The sequence below is a fragment of the Poecilia reticulata genome, chromosome 13 (assembly GCF_904066995.2).
Source record: "Poecilia reticulata chromosome 13, P_reticulata-male-v2, whole genome shotgun sequence".
In the NCBI taxonomy this organism is placed as follows: Eukaryota; Metazoa; Chordata; class Actinopteri; order Cyprinodontiformes; family Poeciliidae; genus Poecilia; species Poecilia reticulata.
In genome coordinates this window covers 11,771,214-11,794,108 of record NC_088842.1, presented here as the reverse complement: position 1 = coordinate 11,794,108, position 22,895 = coordinate 11,771,214, and the positions used below count along the sequence as shown (strand labels likewise).

The 22,895-nt window shown below is 41.9% G+C and overlaps 1 protein-coding gene across 1 annotated transcript in view; it reads right to left on the bottom strand.

The window, feature by feature from the left end:
* Positions 1–551: 551 nt before the first annotated feature.
* The window catches only part of arhgap35a (Rho GTPase activating protein 35a), a 76,550-nt gene continuing 54,206 nt past the window's right edge, over positions 552–22,895 (bottom strand). Inside the window, exons 3-7 of the mRNA XM_008425740.3 lie at positions 17,413–17,557; positions 9,536–9,613; positions 7,500–7,628; positions 5,389–5,494; positions 552–4,105 (exon numbers count right to left, since the gene is read on the bottom strand). Of these exons, the coding sequence (XP_008423962.1) occupies positions 3,628–4,105; positions 5,389–5,494; positions 7,500–7,628; positions 9,536–9,613; positions 17,413–17,557 (936 nt within the window). The 3' untranslated portion in view covers positions 552–3,627. The remainder of the gene's footprint in view (positions 4,106–5,388; positions 5,495–7,499; positions 7,629–9,535; positions 9,614–17,412; positions 17,558–22,895) is intronic.

Genomic DNA, 22,895 nt, shown 5'->3' with positions numbered 1-22,895 from the left:
TGTGCATTATGGGTTCTCACTGGGAGCATTAAATAGAGTAAATACATGAAATGAGCAGGTTGAAGAAGTAGTTTTTGCTTCAGTAGTTCTTTAAATCCAGCGGTGGAGATGTTTCAGGCGGCTACAGATTTTCTTTCTGCTCCCCTCCTTTAAATACTCTAGCTGAAAACCCCCCAAAACAATCAGCTTTTCAGTCAATTATTTACATATAAATCTGACGCTGTCCTGTTATTAATCAGAAGTTATACCATGTTTCCCACCACCTTTTGGTTTATATTATCTTACGGTAATATAAACCATAAGAACATTATCTCAACATACACCTTCAATAGTCTGCAGCTCTAAGTCGTCTCCTTTGACGAATAGGTTTGAAAATAGAGTGGCTTAAAAAATTTAAATGGAAAGGTTTTCAACCAAGAGGAACATTTTCATTGATTTTATGTAAAATAATTTGATCAGTTCTAGATTGCTTACATTTTCTCAATAAAGATGTTGCGTTTTTTTTTTTCTTTTTACATGCCAGCTGTTAAAAACAGACGAGAAACAACGAGTTTAACAAGATTTGATTTATTAACTATGATACAGGTCACATAAGGCCTTGCTGTATACACCATTCCCACCGAGACAAATTACCATACTCAGCAAATAAACAGGTTTTTTTTTTTGCATGACGTCATCTTTTCACTTTACAGTACTTCATTTATATATATATTTTTAAATCACTCTCACCATCAACTTCCCTCAGCTCCCATTTATTTCTTTTTTTATTATTATTATTTTATATCATCATCATCGTTGTCATCATCATCATCATCACCACCACCACTTAAACAGTGAGAGTGTTGAAGCCCTCTTCCTTTCTCTTGGGAAGAAATCATGCATTATACTGGGCTGGTCTCTGTTGCTTACAAAGAAATTGCAAAAAAAAAGAAAAAAGAAAAAAAAAAGACAAAAAATAATTTGTGGTTTTTTTTTTATCTTAAAATTAAAACATGAAAAAGAAAGTGTTTCTATGAACCCCCTGACTAAAGGGTAAACTGTTAGATCCCCCGCCCCCATTACCCTAACGAGAACAATTTGAATATAGTGTTGCTTGTTTCTGGATTTAACTTAGACATATGTCACAATTGTTGCAATATAAACAAAATAATAATAATAATGATAATAATAATAATAATAATGCAGCCACAATAAATTTAATCACTGAACCAAAGTTTGCAACTCTTCATTAAATTGTTACTTTGCTTCCTCCCTTCCCATCCCCCTTTTTTTTCCCCTTCCACAGTCTTTGGCTGCCCTCACAGTCAGTTCAGTATTAACAGGTTGATGTACAAAGGGAACAACACCGGCCGGCGTTCTCACACAAGTACCAGTGGTCGCCCCCTCTTCCCCCCACCCCTCCGTCTCCCAGATAAAGATCCCATTCACCCCTTCCCCCCAAGTCCGCTCCCCCCGTTCAGTCTTTTTCTTCTGTGGATCAGTGCGTGTAATCGGGACGAGCCAACAGGGTTGCGCGGCGGTGGGTGCAAAAGGACCAAAAGCAGAACCGCCTTCCTTCCAGTTTACGTTGGGCCGGATCTCGTGTTGAACGCCCGTACACGCGCAAAGTGAACGAATAAGCGAATAAGTCACTGTTCACTGACTGGTTGAGTTAGAAATATGTTGTAGTCGTTTTGTCTGGCTCACGGAACCAAAAAAAAAAAAAAAACACACACACACACTCGCAGGGACACCCTAAACCTTCTTCAATCGGATCTCTGCGATTCTCCTCCAGCTGCATCGGCCGGTTTCTACAGTGACGGTGGGCTCGGCCTGAGGAATCCAGCGATGCTCCGCAGATGAATGGACTGTCTGTTCTCTCTCTGCTGTCTGTTTCTGACAGGGGATGCAGAGGCACACAGAGAGGTTGAGCTCCTGGCGTAGTGGTTATAGTTCATTTCTTGCCCACCAAGAGCGCCAGATAAGATATTTAATTCCAGAGAGCCTTAAGCTGTGTCCACTGCTGAGGCCAGGAGAAGTGGCTAACAATTATTTTCAAGCATAAAATACCTTCAAGCTCTGATTTTTAATCTCGCCTTGTGTCTGCTTTTTTTTTTTTTTGTCGTCTGAAAGAGAACAGGGCTCCTTTGTCAAGGTTTGAGCTCGTAGCAAAGGAGGAAACTGAAATGTGACAGAACTTTTGCGGCTACACATTCGGATTTCATATAATCTCTAATTTATTTGCGTTTGAATTAAAGTCGTCTATGTTTAAGTCTACACTAGAACATTGATTTTCATGTAATTGAAGCTGATTTCACAGGATTTTTGACAACTGCACCAGATGCTACAGAAACCACAGCAAAAGGAAGCTGCTACGCCCATGCTCATGTGGCAGTGATACCCGAGTCCTCCTCTAGATGTCAGTGTTGTGTTCCCAGAGAGAAAAGTGGACAAAACAACAAAAACAGCCACTTCATGGCAGACCCTGGATTGAAACTGTGCCTCAGAAAAGTGCTTTTCTTTTTTTTTTCTTTTCTTTTGACTAAGGTCCTCGCGCTATGAAAAATTGCAGCAACAGAGGCTCGGTTGTAAAAACCACCGCAGCGTGAAAAGAAACATGACAGGTAATGGTCCAACTCTGGAATTATTTCCGCTAAGTGTCGAGCAGAGGGAAATTCAGGTTAAGAAACCGAATAAAAAGGCAAAGCTGCGGGTACTTCAACAGGGATTTGGACCAATCAGAAAATTTCACAAAGAGCTGAACTTTAGATCTTATAAAGAAGTCCAGGAAACAGGGAGGAGCTTTTTTTTCAGAGAATTCAAAGGTCGCTACAGCACCTATAATCCTCACCAGCAGATCCAGTTGGTTGGGACTTTTGTTCTTTCTTTTTTTTTTTTAACTCGGTCTGGCATACTTTTATGATTAAACCCAATTTTACCTCTCTTTCAAGGTGTGTGTAGGTGTGTGTGTGTGTGTGTGTGTGGCTGACAGGAATTTCTCAGCCTCTTTGGTCTGAACATTCGGCCGGGTGAGCTTTAGCACGTGTTTCCTTGTGTGAGTTCTCTGCACAATGGTGGAATAAACCAACACATGTTCAGTCCTCCGGCTTGCGGCAGCCGCAGCCTCTGGGGGTGCTTCGTTACAGAAGGTGGGCTCGTGTGTGTTGCGGCGCGTCTGCTCCCGGATTGAGGATTTAGTGTCATTTGCGTGCATGCGTTTGTGGAGCGAGCCCCGCCAGAGTCCCTTGAACAGCTTTTCCTCGCTCCCTGATAGTGTGTAGACTCGCTAAAAAGGCAGTGAGGGTGGAACTAGTGAAGTGAGAGAGAGAGACTAAGGGGATAAAGTGTCAAAGAGAGAGAAAAGTTCATTCAGTCAGTTCAGAGGCTCTTCATTTGTTTCGTCTTCTGAAACCAGCGGAGGCTAAAAACGCCTCCGACTTCGACCACCCCCCCCCAAACGTGTCTGTTTCTCCCTGTACATACTGCATCTCGCTCATACTCTCCCAACTTCGACTTCCATCTTAGATTACATCTCACAATCCTTCAAACTGTGACCAGTTTTACTCTGAATTCTTCACGCTCTGTCCGTCTTCGTCTGCCATCTCTTTTGATTTACTTCCTGTTTCCCTGTTCCCTCGATGCCTGGGTTCACAGCGTGTGTTGCTCAGCCGGGGGGTGAAGCGGGTGCAGCGAGGGCGGCAGCAGGGCCGGGATCGTGGACTGGGGAGTGGGCGGCGGGGAATGGGAAGGGGACCTGTGTTGATGGTGGTGGTGCTGGTGGAGGGGAGGGCCATAGTGAGGAATGACGGGAGGCGTGGCGGGGAGGACATAGGCAGCGGGGGACGGAGCCGACGAGGAGGAGTAGCCTCCGGCCATGCAGGAGTAGGCCGAGGTCCCGCTGCCCCCGGACAGCGTGGAGGTGGGGGAGCCGGTCAGGCCGTTCGAGAGGGGCTGATTGTAGAAGAAGAACGCGCACTGGTGGATGAAGCTCTCGATGATTGTCTGGTAGGTGCGGGTGGCGGTGAGAGCGTCCATGGTGGTGAAGTCGGGTCTCATCAGCGTGGGCCAGAAGCAGATGGACAGGTTCTCACTCGTCATCAGGTTAGACTTGCTGTTCTGACTCACCCTGGGAAATGGACACACATCATTAAATTCAAATAAAAAAAAAACATTAAAAAATGAAGACGAAATGAAGCGTGACCAAATCGGCCTGAAACGTATGAAGATTTTCTCAAGAATAAAGATGATCTGGAACTGCAGCGTTCAAAATCTAGAAAAATCAAGAGACTATTCTTTGACAATTGAGCTTCATAACAAATAATACTCAATTACATAAAAAAAAAAATCAACGTAATTCAAGATGGTGTAAGCATGTTTACAGCTACAAAATTGAAGCTCGATTAAAAAACAATGCCAATGTCCAGAGCCGGAGTTAAATTAAACAGTATAAGCTAGGAGTCCACGTGCGCAGCTACTGTAACTGACTCCCAACATTAGCATAAAAACACACAAAAGGTAATTAGCACAATAAGCGCATTAATTACAGAATTACTTCTAAATCTGGTGCTTATTGCACATTTTTCTTATTAGAAAAAAAGAGATTTCTTCATTAATATTTATAAATGATTTATTTCACATCAGTTCCCATTGAGATAAACTGACATCAAAATGACAGTAATAATTGAAAAGATTCTTACATTTTTGAGCTATTAATATAATAACAGAAGATGTGGTATTCTTTCAAAACATATCTTATTTCCCCCACATCTATCAGCCCATGTTTATGGTGCAACCTGAGCTGCTTTGAAAAAGGCAAAAGTTGAAAAATATAGATCAGGGGCCCAACTTTGTCACAATATTATGGAAAATAACATCTTATTGGCTATGAGAAGCAACGTTTGTGCAGATAGAGCTGAAGCTGACCTCAATAGAGAGAGCCTTTTGGTGTGGAGAGTGGCTACACCCATAATTACTCAAATTACGCAGCAATAACATCATGATATCAGTGTCATAACTTGCTCGTAAACTGACAACTGTGCAGATTACAATGTTTGTAGGTCAAATAATTCAAACAAAAATGCTGGTTGCTAAAAGCTTCTTGTAGTTTCAGGTCTTCATACATCTGAATATTGCCGAATGAATAAAAACCCTTATGGTAAAGACCGCATCGCTTCTCTGTGAAATTTGCGTTAAATTTTAGGAATACTTGTAAATAAATGAATACGCAGAAACAGTGCTGATGTGCAGAACACACAGCCTAAGTGAAAACAACAAAACAAAAACAACAGCTGTCTAATACAATCAGTGTGGCTGCTCCAGTGACATCACCTGCAGGTCACCTGGCTGGGTGACCAGCTGTGGAGTCAGCACAGCTGCCAGAGGCCATCTCTGCCCCTGCCCATCACTCACTTGTTCAAATGGCCAATGACATATTTGAAGACCTCGTAATTCTCCCGGGGAAAACGTCGCAGGACATCCTTCATCGTCTGGAAGCGCTGCTCTCTGTCGTTGATCTCTGAATAATCGGCGCAGGGAGACAATAGGTTACAGAGGAAGGAGCGCGCGAGCGGCCGAGAGAAAAGATTAGAGGAAGGTGTCCGGGGATTTGGAGAGATGAACAAGGAGGGAAAGACACTCACAAGGAGTAGGCTTCAGCGTTCATATTATCTGCACATTTTATCCTTTAAAAGTTGCAGTATAAAACTTTTGTAAAAAGAAAGATGTGTTTTTTTTAGAGAATTGTTAAAACTGCCATTATTTCATGACAGTATGGGATGAGACGGATAATCTGAAAGAATTGGGCTCCTCTGCCTTCGTCTCAAACAACCAATCAGAGCCAAGAGGAGGGTCTTAGCGTTGTCAATCATACTTGTGTATGCGCCTCTCTGCTACACTATAGCTAGTTCCCAATACAGTCTACCAGGAATGCTCATAATACTTAGCATGGCCACCGACAATGACAGTTTTTGTGGAACGGTAAATTGTTTCTCCGCCACTAGCACATTTAGAAGCGTGTACACGAGCAGGACTGACAGCGCTAAGCCCCTCCTGCTGGCTCTGATTGGCTGTTTCTCACCTGGAGCGATGCATTTCTGTAGATGCAAGTAGGAGTATTGTAAAGAACTCAATCTTTTTCACAGATTATTTGTCTCATATTGTTGTAGTTTTAGCAAAAATGTAACATAGTTTGTAAAAGCTGCATACTTCGGCTTTAAGGTCTGTCAGAGTAAAGGGGGCCGAGAACAGATGATAAGAACATTTCGTCTATCACTGAAAAATATAGATGAAACCGAAGTTTACAGTTACAATGTGAAAAACCCCCCCATAAAAACGTTAATGAAGGAAAAAATTTGTTCCTTAAGGTTCTACGATTGAAAGAGACCTCAAACTACAAATGGAAGAAAAACAAAACAAGAGTCAAGACAAAAGACCACACACACTGCAGAGCAGAAACGGCCTACATCCACCCAGTACAGTCTTCTGCAGATTACAGCAAATCACACACAAGCTCTCTCCCTCTCACACACGCACGCACACACACACACACACACGCAGGGTGTGCTCGGCCTGACGACGAGCGGGAATGAGTCAGAGAAAACGACGTCACCGACTCACACAGTCCCCATCCTGCGTGAGATGGTGAGCGAGCGAGGCAGAGCGAGCAGATGTTCCTCTCAGGCGTCGGCCGGCGTGATTTACAGGCAGAGAATCGGAGTTTGTATTCCCACAATGAGGTCAGCGCAGATCAAAAACAGATTTAAAGCGGGATCAATTTACAGAGCTACGGTCCCCCCTCCTGCTGCAGGTCCATCACCAGAGATTAAAACGCAACTTCCTCCGGCTTATTCAGAGCAATTTCACTGAGACGAGATCCGACAAAACTCTAGTCCTCTCCGCTCGCACGCGCCGGGTCCCGGACGCCTTCGCTCCGGCCCTCTTGTGGCGTCGTTTCAAATAAACTCTGGTCCTGGGCTTGGTGAGACCTTGTTTGTGATGTTTCTGCTGCAGACTGAAGGCTTTGCTTCCTCCTCCTCACCTGCTCTGTGTCGGCAGGAGGTTTATCAGGTCTCTGTCACGGCTGAAGGGTCTCGGTGGGAAACACACGCGCGCCTGTCGAGCTCTGTGACTGACAGCAGCCGTGCGGCCCGCGGGTAAATCTCTCCGGCGCTACGCAAGGCTAAGCTGCGCTTTAAATCTCCACTCTGATAGATTATAGGGACACAAAGCGAAAATGCACCCTCATTCATCTACCACACGACCGTTTTCTAATGACTTCATTCAGATCCCTCCGTCGCCACCGCGCCGTCCCTCTCAAGAGCTTTAAATATTCTCCCCTTCACCTTTCACGAGCGAGTGGTAAATCTAATTCTCCCCATGGATGGATTTGGATTGCAGGGTTTTTTAGGTTGGAGAAATGTTACAATAAAGGGAAGCGGATTTCGGACAAAAGTAAAAGACGAAGTGGCGAATCCGATTCTCCACACGGCCGCCCTCCCCGTCTCCGAGCTTCGGGGACTTACTGAAGGCCTCGACCAGCTCCGTCTGCATGCTGTAGGGCACCAGAGGCTCAGGCAGCTCTGAGAAAAAGGCCTTCATGGCTCCCGCAACCGTGTTGATGCTCAAGTCTTTCTCCAGGTCCAGGTTGTGGTCTGTGGAAGGCAAACGGCATAGAAAGAAAGTTAGAGTTCTGGGCAAAAGTGTAAAAAATCTCTGCGAGGGACTGTCGCAGTACGTTGTGTGTTTTTTTTTTTTTTAAGGATTTATTGGGACGACGTTCAACTAATTCAGACAGAGAATTTCAGAGCTACAAGAAATTGAGACTATGCAGCTGTGTATGCATAGTTTTGAGCCTTTGTGGGTTAGGGAAAGCCAAATTTGAAAATCAAAATTTGAATTTGAAACTTGTGTATTTAAAAATAAATAAATAAATAAAATAAATAATAACAGTTTGTTGTATGACTTAACTCTCTCATGCATAAATTATGATCCTTTGTGTCAGGATTTTTTTCCAATGTTGTTTTTATTTTCTTAAGGCATAAAAAAAGGTAAGGAAAAATATTTTGTAAAATAATTTTTAAAATAATTTTTAGGTGATCAATTGTAATTTTCTCCAAATAGAAAGTTATTTGAAAAATACATCAGTAGTATTGTTCTTTAGTGGTTATTTGATGTCACAATATTTTTTTTACCTGCAAGAGTCGTCTACAGTAGAAGGAGGGACCGGGTCGGTCGGCATGCTTTTCTGTCTGTCGGCCATATTGGATTTAACAAAAATAATTTCTTGCATTTGCAGCTGATGGCCAGTAGATGATGGTGTGTTTTATGATGCATTAGTGTCCACTTCAGTGGTCTGTGTGCATTTATAACATAAAAATCCACAAGAAGCACAAGAAAATGCCTTTTAGACAGCTGTCCACTGTAGTGACCACTATACATGAAAGGGCTAAATCACTATAGCATCAGCGTGGAAAGGCTCACGGTTTGCTACAAGTCAACTACAACTGTTACCAAATTTCTGTAATGAGCAAAGCACTTACATCCAGGTGTAGTTGACTTGAACTTAAATTATTTCTAAGATAAACCTAATTTTAAGAAAAAAAAATTTTTATTAAAAGAAGGGATTTTAATTTAAATACATTTTTGGGAATATTAAAGCAAAGAGAAAAGTAACAGAGCAAAACCAGAGGAGTAGGAGTAGTTCAATGATCCGTTTTTAAACAACGCAAGTCCAGCATGCATTTAAAGAAGAGCTACATTTTCAAACTTAGTGTCTTCTGCAACTACTTCCACCTGCGAAAAGTTTGAAACACCTTCGGGGAGCCGATGAAGGGCTGTCTTCAGTGCAGCTCTGCACCACCTGCGCTGAAGGTTTCACCTTTAATTGACTCGCTCCATTGGGCGAAAGACTACGAATGATTCAGTGGAGGTTTTCAACTCTGGTTACCTGAGTTGAATTTAACCCCAGCCAAGCCTGGACACACACACACGCGCACGCACGCACACACCTACACACACACACATACAGATACAGACGCATAGGCCATCTTGGTCTGCTATCCATCACGACAGCAACATGCTTCATTAACCAAACCAATCTGGAGGCAATTAAATGCCCTCAGCAGACAGACGCGCATTCAGAGCGCTTGTACACGTGCGATGATGCACACCGGAGCAGGTAGACGATTAATGAGGGGCAGCTCTGCAGTCTGAGAGGAACTGAAGGCCAATTAATACACCCTGCTCAGTGAAGGGAGAAGCAGGGCTCTTTCAGAGCAGGGCTGTCCAAAGTCGGTCCTCGCGTCCCGGTTTTCCCGCATGTTTTAGTTCTCTCCCCAGTTCAACACACCTGGATCAAATGATGACTGGCTAGCAGGCCTCTGCAGAACATCGACATGCCGAGGAGGTAGAAACTACCACCAGGGAGGGAACTAAAACATGCGGGACACCGGGCAGACTTTGCTGAACCCCTGTTTCAGAGGCCGGCACACATGCATCTTTGTCGCATTTTGTTTGCACTTTAAAGCGTGGCGGCGGGCTCCGAGAGGAAAGTGCCCACCTTGCTCGAACTGCCGCTGCATGCCCTCGATCTCCGCCTTGTTGCCGCTGACCCTGTAGATTCCCTCTGTGCTCAGACCTGGAGGCGACAGACAGAGGGAGAATCGCTTTCAGCTCAGGATTCATTTGCAAAAAATATTTTATGGCAGGTTGCCTCCAAAGGCTGGTGTGCAGCACACAGGTAGAGATTCTTTATTCCAATCACACTCCTAAAGCAATTTATTTTGACAAACCGCTGCAGGAAAGTTAAGGAATTGTTGGTGCAGGTAGATAAGTCACGATAAATTCTGATGGAAAAATTAAATATTATTGTTGATTTGAGACTACTTTCAAGAAACACATTGGTAATGGCATGATAATGCAAGTTCACACTCTCAAAGACTAATAAACTTCAATTTTGTACACAACACAGTGCTGGAAAACATTTAAAATATCCAAAATAAAACACCCCAACGGGAATAAAATAATAAATAAACAGAAAATAAATACTGCACACAACTGAAATCGTACATAAAATGAGTTATGAAATCTAAACAAAATTGCCCTTTAAAAAATATGAATCGTCTGAACGGAAATAATTTTCATTTATTGCGCAATTAATTGATTATTGCGACAGGCTCGGCTTGCGGCACGAAAAATCTAGACTGCTTTGGCACTACAGCAACATAAAACGACTGAAGAACAGACTTGAATCCTGGATTACAAAATGAGAAAAAAAATGGTTTTGTGACACTTCCATGTACTTCAAGAGTTTAAAACCCCCAAAATATCTGCATCTGTTCAGAGAGGTGATGGGACAAAACTGGCTGGAAATCTGCAGCAACAGTTACTGAACACAACAGGAGGAGAAATGATTAGTGAAAGAAGCAACTAAACTCAACTTTTCATATATATATAATAAATCATTCATTACTGAAGCCCAAAAAGATACACTTTTTTTTTTTCACATGAATTGCCTTTAGTTTTTTTAGTGCCATCCTTGCAGCACCCCGTGTTCCCTAGCAATGAAGGACTAAGATTAGACTTTCTTTAAAACAAATTACCTGAGGTGGAAACAGATCAAAAATGATGTGCTGGTAAAATAAAAAGTAAAGTCACGAGTGTGGGATAAAAGTACCTGATCTAAAACACATTTTTAGCACTTTGAATGAAAGTTAACTTTTCCAACAGTGGTGGTGTGTGGGATGGTTTCAACAGCGCAGTGCAGACAATAAATTAGATATTAACCATAAACTGATGTTAAAGTAAGTAAAATACCACAAGTTCATAATTACAAACACAAGAGGAGTGAGAACTGAGAAAGCAATTAATTTAAACTAAATCTCAAAGTTGCTCTTTACAGCGACAAACAGCTTTTGCTTTCATAGACTCAAGAAATTAGCAATGTGCTCTTTAAACAAAAAAGGTTTAAGAGTTGTCTACAAACTTATGTAAAAAGAAAAATACAGATAAGATGTCTTGATATAGGTTTACATGTTTGCCTATTGCAGTAGGTTATCAAGTAAAGTTGATTTAAATAATATATGTCAAGGATTAAAAGACTAAAATCTTTACAGGAGGCAAACTGGGAGTTAGTGCATCAAGAGGCAGTAAAGAGGCGAAAAGGACAAATAACCATGCAGACACACTGAGATTGTCCCCTTGAGTTATTCACATTTTGTTAACTAGATTACAAAGGCAACTTCAATCGTCTCAAAAATGCCTCCAGTTAATTTGCATATAAAATCTACTCTAAAAAGCACAAAAGAATATGCATTTTTGCTCCATTACAGAAATGTCAGTAAATGTTATAATCCGTCTCAGCAAACTAACCTTGTAAGGTGATTTAAATGATCGTACTATTCCTTTATGTCATAAACTTTGTAGAGAATACAATGTTGTAAATGTGAGTTAAATTATTAGTTTTATTAACATTTGTTTTTTCCTTGGGCAGCTTTCTGGAACACCGAGGTCGTTGTAATCGTTTAGAATTTGTTGTCACACGTTATTTACATCCAGACCAGCCGGCAGCCCGACAGACCTCAGCTACACGCAAAAATCAAGAATCCAACGTGAATCCCAGATAAAACAGATCAGATTTAAACTGTTTTGCACCCGTGATCTTAATTTTCACTCGCCAGACTAAGAAGCCACGGGTCACTAAAAAAATGTTGCATAATTGATGATTATTTTCTCCCCAAATCGATAAAAACACAAGGAACCGAGTCAAAGCAGGACAGAAAGCAGAGACACGCTGATGCCTCATCGCATTTTATCTCGTCAATATTTTCCACCAAATTGCCAAAAAAAAAAAAAAAGAAGATGTGGTTTCAATTGTTGGTTTTGAATTACACTCCCTCACTCACACTTTGGGGGAGACAAGGGGAGACGAGGGGCATCCCAAAGGGAGCGAGGCGAACAGGGCCGAGTCAGAAAGAGAAGATGAAATAATGGAAGAGCCAGGGAGGAAATGAGAAGGGCTCTCAGTCATCGATCTGTGCCTTCTGCCAATCAATTCCCCCACAAAAGCTCTGCAAGCCAGACGTGGGGTAAACAGGCATGGGAGGACAGATAGTGGGAAGGAGTCGTGTCGCAGCGGGAGATGGGATCAAAGCGGGAATGACGAGGAAGCGGAAGATTGCAGCAGTGGAAACAGTTAAGAGAATGAAATATGGGTCAGGAGTTGTGGTCTTTGTCATAGTTTTAAACTTTTGACTGTCTGTACAGATTCAAAGTTCATTCCCACCGACTTAACGTGGAGTAAACACAACAAAAGCCCGACAACACTTCGCACTGCGGTGACTTTCAGGGCGTCTGCCAGCACTCAAGTGAACAGAGAGACGCCCAAGGAACTGCAGGCTTTGACAAACGGCAACAAAAACTATTCGGGGTTAGCGGCTGCGTTTCCGCAGCGTGCCGCAGCCTGACACGACACCAGCTGGTCCCACATCGGCCCCGGCCCCGTTTCCACGGGGAGGAGCGTCGGGAGGAGGGGTTCGGCAGCCCCGGAGGTCGATTTCATAGTTCGCCATGGAGACAGGCGGTCGCTGGGTGCTGCCCTTTTCGTCGCTATGGTGGTCCCCACCACCGGCAGATATGCCTGTGCCCGCTGCAGCACACTCATCACCTGGGGCGCCCGAGATGAGCAGAGCACCCGGAGACTAACCGCGCCACGGGAAAAGCTTGAGCTGAGAGGAGATAACAGCAGTCACAATGGATTGATTTTATATGACTGCTTTTCTGCAAACTCAAAATGCCTTGGAAAAAAAAAACAAAAAACAAAATACCACATCCACTCCAATTATTCTCAAGGACAAAAGGAAAGTAGCCACGAGGAACCAAAAAAAAGAAAAAAAAGAAAGGGGGAGACAGATGAGACAAGGAAAAAAAAGGATAAAAAATGTTTCAAAGCATTACTATTAAAACCAACCAAACCCTAAATTATGGACGTGAACATCAATTAGAGACCTCCAAATTATTTGGAAATACGGCTGCAACTAACAATTACTTCAGTAATTCTGGCGACTAATCCGACAAAAAAGACTGGCACATTCTGCAGACTTTTCATGTAAACACTTGAGTGTTTAAATATAACATTAGAAGTACATTAAAGATGAAAGTAAACAAATAACTGAATTCCTTTCATAACTAAGAGAATAAGCATTTTGTAGCCTAAAAAGTGATAATGTGAAAAACATTTTTGAGTTAATCATTACTAAATAAGTTGAGTTATTTCAATAATCGACGCATTACGATTAATCTCTTTAATCGTTTCAACTCCAGTTAGAGCATAAGCCAACAATTGATTAACTTTAAACAAAATAAAAAAACATCTCTTATGTAATATAAATTCATTGCATTCAGAGAGATATTTTTCAAGTGTTTATTTCTGGTAATGTGTTTAATGCAAAAAAATTTCTACTTTGGCTGTAATAAAGGCCCACACAATCCAAAATTCAACTTAATTTTTTACTTTAATTTATTTCAAACATACAAACCACATAGATAAAGTATTTGGGGTGGGGGATGGATGTACAAATAATGTTTTATTATTAACCTTTATTTCACCAGGAAAATCCCAATGAGATTAAGAATCTCTTTTATATGGAAATCCTAACTAAGACTGGCAAAAAAAAAGAAGAAAAGAAAAAGAATAAATTAACCAAAGCAATAAAGCCACATATGCAACAATACAACCTGATCTTTGTGGATTTATTTTCAATATCAGAAAGGAGTGGGAAGCAATGTGTACCTGTTTAATCACATCCCTTCTTCAAAAGTCAACATTTACGTCAGTTGAATAACATTAAGTGTAAAATTTGATCAGGGAAGGTAAGCTACAAAAGGTCACTGCTAAAATAAGCCAGTTCCTTACAGAATGCATGAATATTAATGGAAAGCTGAGTGGAAGAAAAAAATCTTCCAAGGGATAACTGCAGCCTTCATTCGATTATAAAACCAAAGTCAGGAGAGTTTCACATGAGCTAAGGACAAAAAGGGACCGGACTGTCAGCCCGTAGTCCAAAGTCCTGTTTTCAGGTTAAAGCATATTGTAATTTTGATAAGAAAATCAACGTCCCAGGTGGATAAGTAGAGAATAGACAGAGGTCCTGTAGGAACTGAAGGTGACGGTTCACTGTCAAAATTCAGAGATGTTCCCAGAAGTTTTGAAGCACCTCGTGTTTTCATTTTCTCGCCACTTGGCTCCTGCTCTCACTGGCAAATGCAGATTTTGGATTAATTCTTTGCGGCATAGTTTCCTCATGACGTTGGTAACATTTCTGAGAGACTTTGATCTATTACGACAGGCACCTTGCTCGATATCCTGCGACTTTACTATTCCTGTGTGAAATCTAAAATTTCCCAAACAATTCCTGGAACTCAATTAGCCACTTGTATCAGGAATTCTGGCTTTCTGTGCCAGTAAAAAAACAAACAAACAATAAATTAGTGTTGAACGTAGCTAAAAATATTTGAAGACGGCAGAAGGATGTTCTGATAAAGCCATCAAGAAACCACGACTCAGCCAAACAGCACATGTAGTCAGAAACATGTTGCTGATATGGAAATAATGAGGGTTTTTTTTTCTCCCCCACACGTTTCTATAAAAGGCATGTTTATGGTGTTAAAATGAATCCAATTACAAAACGGAGAAACTCAGATGACTTCAGCAAAACACAGAGATGTGAAAACAATGCATGTCATGTACTTCACAGACGAATAAAAGTTAAGATATTTTCAAAGTTTCTTAAAAATAATTTTGCACTTACTAAAAAATACAAAATGCATCCAATTAACTCAGATATTGAGCACTCCCCTAAAATAAGCTCACAAACTTATTAGATCATCATGTGGGTTTCATCATGTTGTTTAAATGCATAATAATCACAGCTTATTTAACAAATTTGAAGAAAGTGTAAAAAAAACCCAACTAATTATTCTGGCATTTAGTAAATAAATGCCAGCTGATCTAAAGTAAGAAGTGTTAGTCTTACAATGTCAGGCAGTAAAGTAAAAAGGTTTTGATAGTACACTAATTTTTACTCAATTACATCTGACCTTAACGACGCCTGATCCGAATGATTTAACTGTCAACCTCAACGGTCAGTAAGAACCGGTGCAGCTCCTTCCCTCCTTCTAGATAAATAAACCTGAACGAGCTAAACAAACTTGGAAACAGCTCAGCACAAACATCCGCCCCGTTCCTGATCTTGTTAAACGGACAGAGGGAGCTGTGGGGCAGAACGTTACCTGGAAGGTCCCCGAGAGAGAAACACACACACATACACACACATCCTGACACATGCAAACTCAGCATGTTGGTGAAAGAAAGGAGAAGAAGCACCGAAGAGGAAGTAAGCAGATAAAGAGAATAGCTGGAGTCGGAGGGTGAACAAAGGAGCAGAGGAAGAAATAAAAAGAGCATTTTGAGAAGGAATGAAAGAAACCAAATATGACAGGTGTAAGTATTCAGTAAGGAGAGGAAGAAGAAAAAAAATAGACACACCTGGGAGCTGAAAGAGGAGAGGATTAGGAGGAATACTAAAGGTAAAAAGGCGAAGATAAAAGGCAGCGAATACCTGAGAGTGAGCTGCAGACGTGGCTCCGTGAGCGTACAGCGGAGCATGTAAATACCTATTCAACTAGTTTTTCTCCTTTATCCTGCAGTAACTGCTTCAGTTAACATCTGAGAAGGGAGAGGCAAAATCAAACACGATGCCTTGTTATCCGGGGCTATGCCCCTATGCGCTCCAGCATGCAGGAAAGGAGGTGGCTGCTTTGTAAGACGTTTAATCCACAAACGCACTGACTTTTTAATCAGGCCAGAGATTAAACTGTGAAAGCACCGGAATGTCCGTCAGCAATAAGAGCATCGTTTTCACTCAGACGGCAAAATTAAACGCAACTAAAGGTGATAAAAGCAAATGTATCAGGCGCGTCGCTTAGGGTGTGTGCAGATGGCGGGAAATCAATTGCAACTAATGGGAGGGTGGAGCAAGAGAGCATCTGAAATCGTGATCCAGAGAAGAACCGAGAGATCAGCATCACAGCTCAGACTCTGGTTTAGGTTAACAGCTGGTGGCAGAGTAAGCTGGCACAGCCGGGGCAGCGTGGCATCGGAGCCGCCTGGCAGAGAGCCGGGCATCTGGGCAGCGGGGTGGAAAAGCTACAAGAGGCTGTCTGTGCACATCTGTGCTCCGAGAGAGGAGAGAGGGAAAAAACCACCCCAAAAAAGTGGATGTATAGATTGTTGCTGACACCAGACTAATGACCTGTAACCTAAACACTGAAACACAACATTAACCTGAGCATATGGGTCTTTCAGGTCTGTCGTTATTTGTTGAATCCATTTGGTTGGCTTAAAAATCGCTGTGATGGGGGAAACGTGGCTCGAGGGTGCTTTATGTGCTTTGAAGGGCAACGTAATTGCATTCAAGGAAAATAAAGTAACTTGACGGTCCGTCCCGACCGGGTTCTTTTCTGTTCGGCTCCACGATTGATACTTTTTTTTTTTTTAAAGCGGCGGAAAATGAAAAGAAAATATTCACAATCTGCGTCGTGCAAAATTATTCACACCCCGTCTGTTTATGTGACGCAAAGCAGCGCGATGATCAAGTTGGGGGTCAATTATACTTGTTCAAATTTTTTTTAAAAGCAAAAATCTGAAAAGGTGTGGCATGCATTTATGTTTGGTCCAGCCTCCTCTGATGTTTTTACATAAAGTCCATTTCAGGAAGTTGAAAAGAAGAGCCTACTACGTGTGTGTAACAGTCTGTGAATGAACCCGCTGGTTCTGCAAGGACCTCAGAGATTTTAGAGAAGTGAGCAAACAGCGAGTAAACAATATCCCGAGCGCTGAGCGTCTCTCAGAGAACTGTTTAAACTATCACCCGAAAGGTGAGACGGGACCACAGTTCAACGTGCTGTGAAGTGGGAAAACTAACACTGCACATCAACCTTGAGCACACCATCCCCACTGTTAGCTGCAGAAAAGATGTCCAGTCAAAGCCCGGACCGAAATACAAGTGAGGACGTGTGACAGGACTACGTGACGTCCGACTGAATCTGAGCCGATTTATGAAAAAATAAATGTTAAACTCACATGCTCCAAAGGACTTGTAGATGTAAATGCATTATTTTATCCATTATTAGATAATTTGCAAAAAAAAAAAAAAAACATTTCAAGACAATTCATCCTATTCTGAACACATCACGACGTTGACAAGTTCTGCGTCGGATCACCGCATCCGATCCAAATAAAACACTTTAAATATCGAGGGTGTTGGCGTAACAAAATGTGGTGAGAAGGGGCAATTACAGACTTTTGTACAAATGCGTAACAAGAGACACTGAAAGAAAATGCCTGACGCATCAAAGACGGGTTGAGTAGATTCTTACCTGTGGTCTCTATGAAGCGGATGCATTTCTCGATGAAGACGGGGATCGGTCGCTCCAGAGTGACCACAGCAGCCAGCGGCATGCCGAAGTAGTTGCTCTCAACAGGTTTGGAGTTGGAGTGCCGGGGCTTGGACCGAGTTTGTTTCTAACAAAAAGAGAGAGAGAGAAAAAAAATAAGACAACAAATAACACGGCTTGCTCGGTGAAATCAGACAGAAAATACAACATTATGTGACACTAACTGTGATTGGGACAACTGGCTAAGGCAAATTTTAGACTTTTTTTTTTTTTTTTTTAATCCACCATGTAGCACAAAGGCCACGACCTTTATCTTTTTTTGGAAAGTTACTGCATATTCATGCTTATTGTACAAAAAGGGCAAGCGTGCATGTACGCACCCCTCTCTCACACATACCTCCTGAAGGCTAAGCCGATAAGAAAATCACACATTCCTATCTGAAGTCCTGACGTTTCCCTCAGTCAGATACACATCGCTGTTATCGCTCTTCATCTCTTCATCCTTTTGCCGTTTTGAATCCCTCCCTCCGCTGTGTTGCAGCTCTCGTACAATCAAACTCTTATTCAGCGGTTAATTACTTTTCAGCCTCCTTTATTTTCCTGTTAAGAGCCCTCTTACACGCTCCTGCAACACTTTCTGCCTGTTCCCGCAAACAGCCGAGGGCAACAGCAGCAATTGTGCATAGTTTTAATGGCGATCAGTGGGAATATTTTCAAGCCCCCCCTCCTCCCCTCACACACAACCCCTGAGGCCTGGATCTGCAGTAACTCTGTCAGCAGCCCCAGAGGCACTGCCCTGGCAGGATGGGGGGAGGGGGGGGTGAAGCAGAGGTGCATGGTTGGCTGGACACACAGATTGCGGGTGCAATGCAGCACTACGGATAGACGGACAGACAGCAGGAAAAGAGCTGGAGTAGTGCTCATTAGAGAGAAGAAGCACCAATGTGCCCTCTGCTCCAGATACCGGCCTCACTTCACTCCGCCGAACATTTTTGATCACATTTATGGACACATTTACTCTCACAGCAGTGCTCAAGCAGAGGGAGAAGTCATTACGGCTTGTTTTCCCACAACCAGCAAGACCGAAAACCAACACAAGTGAAATTTGTTTTTTTGTGTAAAGATCTTTTTTTTTTTACATTTGGAGACGACTTGCACACTTAATCCTAAAGGGACAGCTCAGGACTTTTAAAAAGCGATCTCTACACAGTTTGTCTCACCGGCTCGTCGAAAATGTAACGTTTAGCAGTTTGTATCAGAGTTTCTGAGTGAAACTCAGTTCCATTTTGGGCCATGTCAAGATTATGAAGGTCCTCAAAAGGGGGGCTGCATGTACTATGCAGAATTTTTATAAAACCAGTAAACAAACCATTAAAATATGAATAAATAGCTGTCTCTGCACTCAATGAGAGCTTCTGAAAGTGAAATGATATCGAACAGCTTTTCGTACTGATGTAATTTGGCAGCAAACAGGTGAAAACTGCTGTGATTTTCTTGATAAAACATTATTTAAGCATACAACAATTACCTTGAACGTTCTCTTTATGCATTTATTTTGAGACTAGAAGGCCACATAGAAAGTAATGACGGGCCGGATTTGGCCCTTGGGCCTCGAGTTTGACACGTGGTGTTAAAAAAAAGAAGAAAAAAAAAGAAGAGTATTATAAAAATAATTGACAGATTTTGAATTTAGCCATAATTTGTTTAAAGTTTAATTCTGTTGATTAAATGATTTATTCAAGTTAATGTTTGTTTAGTCATAAACGGATTAAGTTACTTAAACAACAACCATGAGTATTCCTTACTCTATTCTAAATTTTAATCTTTCTATCATTTCATGACTGAAAATAAATGAAGGAGGAAAGTAAAGACGACAGTCGCAGCACTGATTGGAGCTGAAGTATCTGTGTGGACGTCTGTTCAAGCGGGGCAGTGCAAATAAGCTTCTGAGGGAAGGTTAAAAATGACCTTAAACATACTCCGTAATCTTGTGGAAAACCTTCCCAATAGAGCTCAAGCTGCGATAGCCGCCGAGGATTGTGTGACATTTTATTAAACCCTTCGGATTAAGAGCGGGATGTCACTCAAGTTCTTATGTGTGTGAAGGATGACATGCCAATACGCTTGCCACTGTAGTCTAAGAATTTTATTTATTTTTTTAAAAGGTAGGCTGTAGGCGGTGTTTAAAATTTCTCAGCTCTCCTTTACTGTCGCCACATCAGATCACCAGATTACTAACATCTAGCCCTAAAAATGTCTTTGCATGTCATTCGCCGCCTGCTATCTGTCCCTCCAACCGGTCCAATCTGTCCAAACACTCCTGATATCTGCATTCACATTCTGCAGTCAAATGTAAACTCTGAGCTAATGTGTTAAAGAAGTACAGGGTGTATATATTTAAAGGTCGTAATAACTAGACTGCAAGAGTTGCAGAGATGTGCCGGGTTCAGTTTGGCAGCATCTAATTTATTTCACTTCCATCACAGTAACTGTGTTGCCGTCTCATTTTAGCAGACCATCTCTGTAGCCCACACGCTTCTTCTTCTCTCTTACTCTTGCTGGGCTTGTCTTCTCCCCCTGCAGGTTTGCCTTCTGGCCACTCCTTTCTGCTGCTAACTGAGACAGGATACGTCTCCAGCTCTAAGAAGACAAAGCAGCCCTCGAACACAACCAAAACGAAACAAATCACATCCTTATACAGACATCACGGCTAGAGTTTGCGCATACGCACACCGCGGGACACCAAAACACGACTCGCTTCTGGAGTTTTGACATGAATTTGTTTCCCTGTTTCTGCAATATCTTGAACTCTTTTTCCTTATTTTTCTTTTTTGTTGTTGTTGCTTGAATGAAGACACCAGACGAACTAGGTGTCTGAAGAATTTCAAACATTCCTCTCGCTGCCTGAGGAGATTTCAACAAAAAGCTGCAGGAGAGAGAGAGAGAGAGAGAGAGGAAATGTTTCCTGTGTCTCAGTGAGGGAGGGAGATCAGGGCGGACAGACTTGGTCAATGCCTGAAGTAAAAGGGTTTTTTTTTGTTTTTTTTAAATGGGCTCAAACTCCTTTTGAATATTTGTTTTAACTCGTCATGAGTCAGAGTGGTAGACAGTACCCTAGGAAAGTGTTTATGCTGCAGCACATGAACCCAAATCTTTATCTTGAGAATAACTGCCAAAAAAAATAAAAAAAATCTAGCTTTAGTTTAACTGGCACAAAAATGGGGACAGGACCTTTTACACAAGCCTGCACAAACTGCTGCAGCATGTCTTCCTGAATGTGAAAAATGAACTCGATAAAATGTAATCTGAAAGGGATTTCGAGCTGCAGCAGACTGTAAATGGCCTATTACTTGAGAGACAGCTGCTTATAAAATAGGTGAAGAAATTTAATCCTTTGTTGTAACCATAATAAATCCATAATGGCTTGTAATGTGGCCATCAAGTTCCCAGACCAGCTGCATGCCACAAATCAGAGGCACTTAAAAGAATAACAAGGACGACACAGACCCGCACTCCACTGGCTGCGGCTTTCTCGGGGATTTCTCTGTGCACGTTGGATGCTTTTTAACGTCCGACGTGACAATTTGCATCAGACGCAGATTGCAAACCCAGATGTTTTCTCGTGACTGAGTTGTTCGTACTTTTTTCTGACAGACATATGGCCTCGAGCGCTGCAGAATGTAGTCCGGGTGGCTGAATAATGCGAGACGACAACCTCCGTGCAGGTACATCCCAGCTGAGTGTCTAAAAACATTCATCATCCGCCTCCTTCTCCACCCTCCTGACAGCCACAGCAATTATCACGGATATACAAGCGCAACATGCACAGCTGCAACTCCTGCTTCAGCTGGCACTTCAGCGCCACACCACGTGCGCGAATGAGCAGCATACCAGGGCCGATAAGCCTGGTGTAAGAGGTCAAAAGTATCAAGGGTGGGAAGGGAACAGGACGCGGTGTGACAGGGAGACACCAGTCTTTTAAAAAAGAAAAATTTTAAAAATAAGCCGTGAAGACAAGCGAAGCAAAAAGGAGGCGTGAAATGAACAGACAATCAGTATGATGAGAATGTGAGAAGCAGAATGTATGAATCAGCGAGATGCAAAGACAAACAAACAGAGCGGCAAATAATGAAAGGAAGGAAGTAAAAAAGCCAAACTGTCGCCGGGATGAATCGTGAGTCTTTAAAGAAAGCTGACAGGCTTTGGCATATACTACTCTGCAGTGACAACAAAAAGTGAACAGTAAGCAGTGATGCCTCAGCTAAGAAAATAGCACTGGTGTCCATCACAGCCTCTAGTTTGATAGCAACTTTGTGAATAAAAACATGTAGGGTAGGAAAAAAGTAACTGTGGAATTTAGCAAATTATGCAACAGAGAGCGCTATTATATTCGGGTCCCATTAAGATGAAACTAACTTTGTCAGTGGCAACCCAAGTAATCCATGCCTGGAAATGTAAATGAATAAGTCCAGAAATTATGTGTGATAAAGTGGAATGATATAGAAAATGGGGACTGAACAAATGAAGAAAATAACCTGCGAAAAGCATAGAAAGCCAAGAAAATAAGTGGAATCTGACAATGTTTAGGAAGCAATCCTGTGCAAAATAATATCAGTGGGTTTAGTCACTTATTACCAACGTACTGTGAAAGAATCAACTTATAAAGCTTATAATCAACCTTCAACTGGCATCAGAGAAAGAATACAAAGCTACTAGAATAGCAAACTGGACTTGAATATAAATGAAAATCTATGGAAACATCTGAAGATCAAAGAGCATGGATGAAACCCCAGGAATGAATCTGTGGTGTTTAAAGTCACACCTGAGTAACGCGTGCTTTTCTGTCTGCTAGAGAAATTTAGAAGCTCTTACTTTGACAAGATACTTCAACTTTAGTGAATGTGTTCAAAGTAATTACACATCATTTCACACAACTTTATTTAAGGACTTATTGGAGCCGATTTATTTGTGTGTGAACCATTTGGTTTGTTACCCACATCTAGAGTGAGATTCATGCCAAGAGGCACATTGCATAGTGAAAACATGAACATTATTTTTCCCACTAGAAAGGTTTTAATTTTGGGAATAATAAAAAAAAGCCTTCCATGCTGAGATTTTATTCTCGCTTTTCATGTGATTTCATGATTTATTTATTTTTTTTAAATCATGGACCGCGTATGGTCAATGCTGACCGTACGCATTGGACACAAATGCACAAAACAAAACAAATGGGGCTCTGTTGCCACTCGTTAAGACATTTTGGATTCTGGTATGAAGCAGTATTCTGTCAGATTTATTTCCCACTGATGATCTGGCTAGTTTAGGGGACTCCCACTGAGTGGTCAAGAAACTAATATGGCGTGCAGGCATGCTTTCAGAGAAGTCCCCACAGCATGACATGTTTGCTCTGGATTCAGTTTTAAAACAGCAGAGAGATGTTTCTAAACCCTACTTTTTCCTAACTT